Below are 7197 nucleotides of genomic sequence, written 5' to 3' on the forward strand. Positions count from 1 at the left end.
TTTGTTATCTGGAAATAGGCTAAAAGACAACATTAGAAAGATTAAGCAGAGCATCTTAATCCAAATCTTGAAGACATTACTTGCAATTCAGTTAAGAAACTTACATGATAGATGTATAGGGTAGTGTGCAGTGAGCTCTCAAGTGTTCTTGAAAAAAACAGAAGGAAACTCAGCAGTTGGAATGTTGTAAAGAAGTAGTTTCTTGCTTAAACTGGATAACGCTTCAAACTTCTATACTTTATTTGCTTGTGAGCAGTCCTTCTGATGTTGATGAAGTTCAAGTTTTCTGCTGATTCAGCTACCTTTCTCTCTAAAGTAGTCTGCTATAATAACACAAGGAAATAAATAAATTAAAAAAACCAGTCATAAAATCATATACAGAATTGCTTTTTTTCAAGTTCAAATCCACCTCAGACTATACTGTACTCAAAAGAAGACAGATGTATTTCTAGCTGAAAATTAAAAATACTAATACTTCTATTCATGAGGTATTACCTGTTTTAAAGAACAAACACTGAGCACTTTCAATCATTTTCAGAAATCTCTTGTAAGGTGAAGAAAAGCTACTTTGTTTTCTTTTTGCAAAGAAATAATCCAGAGCAGCAAGAATAAACTCCAGAAAATACACATTGTCCAAACCACTGCAAATCTAGCCCTGGAAACACTTAGACCTTAGACTTTACTCAGGATCACTGACTAATTACGGACAATGTAATTATATGCAAGACCAAATAACTTGTGTGCAAATTGTTACCGGATTTTGCAAGTGTTGGCATTTTTTTGCAATCTCCCAACTTTACACTTTCTACTTTCCTCCCGTGGCAGCAAAGAAGCTTGTGTGAACTGTGATATGGCTCCTGGATTTATTACTGAGCCAGCTGGACCGACCTGGGGCTAAATAACACGCTGGCACCTTTTGGATCTGCTCCAGCTCCATTTGTAGTACTGCAGAAAAAGACTAGGATAGAGCTAGTCTGAAGTTAGCTTAAAATATAAGGCCCAATTCTTAGATTTAGTAAGTCTCATTAATGCTTCCCTTGATGGAAACAATCCCTTGAAAACACTCCCTCCATACCTGGAAGGACGATTCTGGTTTGGTAGTATTTCATACCCGTTTTGACGGAGTGATTAAAAACTCCTGTTGATGCTCTCAGTAGACTTAACCCAGCAGGCGTCCTTGAGGTTACCACTTGAAGCTGTTCTTAATCTTATGCCAAACATTACCAGGATGGGAAATCTCTCTGTTCCTCATTTCATAGCCCCACACATAAATGCCTCCCAAAATTTGTAAAATTTGGAGTTAATGTGCTGGCCATACATGCCAGTGACAAAGACCTATAATACCTCATCTCTAACAGATCCATCACAGCTGCTAAATATGACAGGGATGAGGCAGAATCATCTCTGGAGTGCAAGAAAATCGAGGATCTCCAGGCAGTGCCGTGGTGGTACAATGGTTTTGTGCTCAACCTGCTACGAGACACTGACAAAAACAATGGCCAAGAACAAAAGAAAGCAGAACATAACATAAAGCAACCTGAGGTTTCTCTAATAGTTGAGGCTGAAATGAACATAGGAAAGATCAAAAAAACATGGGCAATCTGCTTCCCCATTCTCCTGGCCTGTCTGCAGTCAGATGCGTTTTGGTTAAACAAAACGTGGGGGCTGTGAAGTGTGAGGGAGAGGCTGCAGTGGAGGCCAGTCTCTGCCAGTCTGGCACCCAGCACGGACCCACCAGCCAAGAACCAGGCTTCTGAGGACGCAGCAGGCAAATTTGGTTTAAAACCTGCATTACAGCCTCTAAAAATCCTGTTCTTGATCATAGCTTTTTAAATTGTAAAAGCCTTTTGAAAAATGTCTGATGAAAAAAAAAATGTTACTGAGAGTCTTATAGCTCATTCCAGATGAAACAGCTTGTGCCCCAAAATGCAAATTAATTCCACTTACTTTTAGGCATCTAAATGAGGAATAAAAGCTAGAGCACAGTGGGCCTACAATTTCATTCCTTTTCAGTCAAAGGAGATGGGCATATCCATGGATTAAATTGACTCTTACTGCTCTACAAAATATTCTTTAGAAATAACCTTGAAATTCCTTAGAATCACACCTATGGTGAAAATCAAGGCTATTCTGGGAAGCTGCTCTTGCACATTTTATCTATTTGGATGATGCGATAAAATGATTGTATCCTTGGTATGGAGTCAGCCATATATTACAGCAATAAGATGTGTAACTCTGTTATTTGTCTCCCAGACCAAGGACAATGATGAGTGGTTAATCCTTGCCAGCACCTCACACAAAGGGAAAGCTGCATTTGAGACGCAATCAGGATTCTACAGCTGGTCTGTGAAGGGCTGGGTTTCGCAATATTCCCGAACTGGGAATAAAGAGATGTTAACACTAAGTCTTTAAAACACTGAGCCCAAGAGAGGACTCACACAAAGGGAACTTGACCAGGAGAGGAAAGGAAATGGGCACTTTTGTTAGAGAAGATGTGCTTTGTTACTGTGAGACAAGGAAGCAAGCTTCATGATGCCTCAAGATTCACATTTAGGAAAAGAGACTCCAGCTTTCTTCTAGAGACTAGGCTTCCTAGAGAAAGGCTGAGACCCTTAGAGAGCTCATGTGTCTTTGAAGAAGTGGGCTGTGAAGCCCAGCATCAAAGCTGATGCCCTACAAAAGTGTGCTTAAGACCTCAACATTAGGAGTACAAGGTCAAGAAAATGTGACTGCTAGGTCTTGTTTTGTTGAAGGGTAACTAATAGAAGAAAACTTGTGCCAGAATGGCCAAGGAAAGAGAGTTCAGCAACCTGTTCCTACCCATGGAGGCTTTGGAGCACAGTGGGATGAGATGGCTGGAGAGGGTTTAGCTGTGGAACCATAACCATGTTTGTGTTCAGTTTCCCAGGTTTTCAGGATTTGGTCATTTGTCAGATCATTGTCAGATCAGCTTCCACGCACACACTGGGATACATGCCCACTCTGTAAGTAGCAAGCAGGATGAAAGTCTTTGTCTTCACAACTATCAGGCCTCCATCTGGCTAGATAATATGCAAAATTGGTATAATGTTACAAGGTTCTAGAAAAATACAGTGGTGTACATATTGCCTGACAATTTGGGCCAATTACAGGCAATTTCTTTGCCCATATACCTGTGTTCTTGGGGAACAAATGCAAATACTGTCTCGAAGTCTAAGCCAGGACACAGACAAACAGTGACAGTGCATGTTCTGAAGACTGCTGACTATTAAAGCAAGTCAGTCAAACGCTTTATGATATTGCCTATTCTCACTTCCATTGATTAATGCGTTATTGCGCAGTATTTTAAGGAAGTGTTATCTTAGCGCTCAATGTCATTTGCAAAAGCACTGATAAATGTAAATAAAATAACTAGCATTTACATGAAAGCATGCCCAGTGCTTTATGAACCCTACCTCCCGAACTCCACCTCACTCATTTGTAATAAAGAATGGAAAAAGACATTGCAAAGTACTGCATTTTTCTGAACCAAATTTAAGAGCTGCTCAGCCTCTTCTGCAAGTTGCTTAGCTCATTTCAGGATGGATTTACTGGGGAGGGGAAGAATTAAGAAGACCTCAATAACACCCTGTTGGATGTATTTACTTCAGAATGTGTGACTTGGCAATAGTAACAAAATTCTGCCATCCTGAGCATGGCCACATGCAGCCATGTCCTCAGTTTCCGTTTCTGAATTTCACAGGTGAATTACTGAGGCTGGAATCCCACAAGGCGAGCAAACTGTCGAACAAGGACTTGCTCACCTTGTCTCTTCTCTCTCCTGACTCAGTTACCTGCTCCCGCTACCTTAGTCTGTCCCTGGGCTTGTCAAGCCCTTCTATTACCTGATTAATTAATTAATGAGGCAAGAAACCAACCCAGGAAAAAATGAAGTGATAGTTTTTTCTCAGCTTAGGGAGATGAACTGATTTAAAGGAGACCATGACAAGCGCTGCAGCTAGTGTTAGGGAAATGAATGGTGTTACCCGTTAAATTTGTGTTATACAGCTGACGCTTTTGTATTCTGCACTGATTTCATTCCACACCTGCTGGGAAGGTGATATGGAGAGAAGGAAAGAAAGAAGCATGTGGAGGCTTTCTGTTTGTGTTACAGTATTCATGTAACCAGGCAGTGAGAGAAGGAGGGAGGAAGTCTCCAGATTTCTCAGGATGGCCACAGCTCTTGTCAACATACATTTTGAAGATAGATGGAATGCTCATCTGCGCGGACACATTTGTAGTACTTCTCCTTGAAGTAGAGTCCTCCCCTTCTAACTTGCAATAAGTTCTTGTAGAAAGCGTAGATAAGGTTTAAAGCATTCTCTGGTGGCACCTGTGTTAGTACAATCAGTTTTATGGACCAAAAATACACCTCTCTGTAATGATGAACTGCTTTCCACTTTCCCACTGTCTTTGATAGTTCATTATAATTACGATGTAAAAAAAAAAAAAAATTTGAAATCTGCCTGCTTTTGAAGCTAGACCTAGTTTCTGTACAGTCCACTATATTTTCAGTCTCATTGGAAACAATCTGTTTAGTCTGTGATTACTGTCCCTGTAGTCCCATCACTCAGTGACACTTCTCTAGGTAGGCAGTGCGCCCCTTGGTGACTGGCCCCTTCTGTTGAAAGGCAATAGAGGGTAGGACGCAGCCTTCCCCGGGCTTGCGCAGAGCTCACCCAAGGACACCAATTTCAAATATTCTTAGTCTTCAGCGGGGAAGTGCAACTTTTAGGAAGGCCAGACCAGATCATCATGCCTCAGTGGAGCAGCCTACACAGGTCACAAATCTATTCACATCAGTGAGCTCTTGGGCTCAGTGTATGTGTAATGGGTCACTGGTTTGGCAGATTTATATTCAGCTGGTTGGACGAGATGATCCAATGATCCCTTCTGGCCTGAAATTCTTTCAAGTCAGTGGAGCTGGTGATAATTTACACCGGCTGAGGACTTTGCTCTGGACCTCAGCATGTAATCTGCCTTGCTGAAGAGCCAGCAGGCTGGCATCTCTCAAAGCTGTGGGTTATATTAAAGAGCATTTACATATTAAAGACAATGTCACTATTACCTAGTGGACTCTCTCTGCTGAGAATTTTTCCCCAGCTACGGGCCTATCTTAACAAGAGCTTAATCTTCTGAACACATTCTTCTGAGCATGCCAAGGGTATCAATATGTACCCCTGAAAAAACTGCCTGGAAATGTTTGAGAGCTGGTATCATGGGGATTAGGAGATGAAGTGGTACATTCCAATGACATAACGATGACTGGTGTGGGGAGCATTTCTGAACCCCTAGAAAGTTCACTGACTGTGTCAGGGAGTGCATATTAGTGTTGCCATATAATATGATATGATAAGAAGTGCAGCTATTCTGCTGTTTATCAGCTGATGGACAATGAAAACAGATAAGCTATGTTTATACCAGTAAATTTAAGGTACCAGGGAGTAGTTCTAAGTACTGTCAGAACAGTCCAGGTAGAGTTTTGGCCCAGGGCAGCAAGCACGTTCCCAAACAATTCCGAGGCACAGTTTGCAAAATTAGAATGGCCCAGGACCGCTCCTCATAGGCAATCCGGTAGAGCTACTCTGTTTAGGGGTTTTAGTATGGGCACAGCACATTCCATGCCAGCAGGTCTCAGTGCCAGAGAACGGACCTATGTCCTGTGCTTTACTGGTGGAATCACTGAGCACAAAATGGTTAAAAAGGACTCCTTCAAAATGCCAGTTAAATGGCATCTTTCTTCCCAAAATCAAAGCTGTGAAATTAGCAATCAACTTTGCACAACAGGCTCTCAACACAGCAGCTAGGCTGTACCCCTGTAACTCAGTCTTGAAGGCTGAAAGAAGCAAGTGTATTTAGTAGGGCGCTGTGCTCGCTGCCATTATCTCTACTTTGTGCTATAGATTCCCAGAGTTTCTACCTCTGCTGTCACTTCCCAGGACGCTCTTTGATCTCTTACATTAAAGCCAAAGGTGGATGCACAGACTTGCCTTTCCTTTATGTCGATGATAGCTGCGTTTTCCACATGCTTTGTTCTGATAAGACTGTCATTCAGCAAAGCCTGCAGTTCGTTCATTTTACTTCTGTTCTGTAAAAAGAAATCGATGTATAAGTGTTCATTCCCCTTCCCTTTTATTTTGGAAACCAGATCTTCCTCTATGTGGAATTGAGGAGTTTCAGCAGAAGCAATGCTAGACCTCAGATAAGCAAATTAACAAAACAAAAATGCTAAAAACAAGAGAGCAGCAGAATAGACCAGCAGGAAAACGGTCACCTTTCTCAGGAAGGTCATAAAAGTCCAGTTACATTTTTATAGTGTAAGTATTTCTGGGGTCTTTTTTTCCTGGCATTCAATTTTCCTCTCACTGAGGAGACCCTCCACAGTGAAAACACTAAGTAACAAGATAAAACTTGCTACAGTCAGCAGATCGGAGCAGAAACAGTGGGGTTGGGAGTCGTATCTGGGCCAGGCTTGACGCAAAACAAAAACTATTTTATTTTTAAATGGTCAGCACTAGCATTGTTATTGTTAGACCTCTGGGTCAGTGCCACACTACTGGGGTGTTGCTTGGCATTAAACCTTGCATTTCTCTCATGGTGTTGTATCTCTGCCTGTCTGCGTCAGCAGCAGCAAGAGAAGCTAAATGCTGATTAAATCTTCAGAGAATTGCCAATAGGCATCTTGTTTACTTCAGTCCTGGTCAGCTACTAGATGCTGGCAAAAATTGCACACCGGCAGTTCTGTTCATGCCATCGTGCTCAAATCAGAATTAATTAGTAGAGAACTAGGATTTTGTTATGACTAGAGTACGGCCATCAGTTTCAATTTTAGTTTCACGAAGTCAGCAATACATGATAACGTATTAAATCTTGTAATAGAATTTAGTAAATTAACTCTGGATAAACCTTGTGGCTTTATGGCTGTGTAACCTAGAAGGGTTTGTTTTTTACATGAGGGTATTGGAAATAACATTAATATTGCAATTAAATAAAGCTATCAGGGAGTTTAGTGAACAGCCTGTCATAGAGACATCAGGCTAGAGCATTTATTACTAAGTGCCGAGCAATAAGGATGTATTTACATTATAACCCGAGAAGGAGTAAGAGGCATTCCGGTTAGGGGTTCGTGGCCACACAAAGCCCGGCAGAAGGCCGCAGGGCTTGGGAGGGCCGGGCTGG

General features: G+C 41.7%; 1 protein-coding gene across 1 annotated transcript; it reads right to left on the bottom strand.

The window, feature by feature from the left end:
• Positions 1–1128: 1128 nt before the first annotated feature.
• On the bottom strand, positions 1129–6094 carry PFN4 (profilin family, member 4). The gene is made up of 4 exons (XM_009697379.1): positions 5978–6094; positions 4214–4351; positions 2952–3041; positions 1129–1158 (listed from the first exon to the last, which is right to left on the bottom strand). Exons 1-4 carry the CDS (start codon positions 6092–6094, stop codon positions 1129–1131), a joined length of 375 nt encoding a protein of 124 aa, XP_009695681.1.
• Positions 6095–7197: the final 1103 nt, after the last annotated feature.

The sequence above is a fragment of the Cariama cristata genome, unplaced genomic scaffold (genome assembly GCF_000690535.1).
Source record: "Cariama cristata isolate BGI_N322 unplaced genomic scaffold, ASM69053v1 scaffold17740, whole genome shotgun sequence".
In the NCBI taxonomy this organism is placed as follows: Eukaryota; Metazoa; Chordata; class Aves; order Cariamiformes; family Cariamidae; genus Cariama; species Cariama cristata.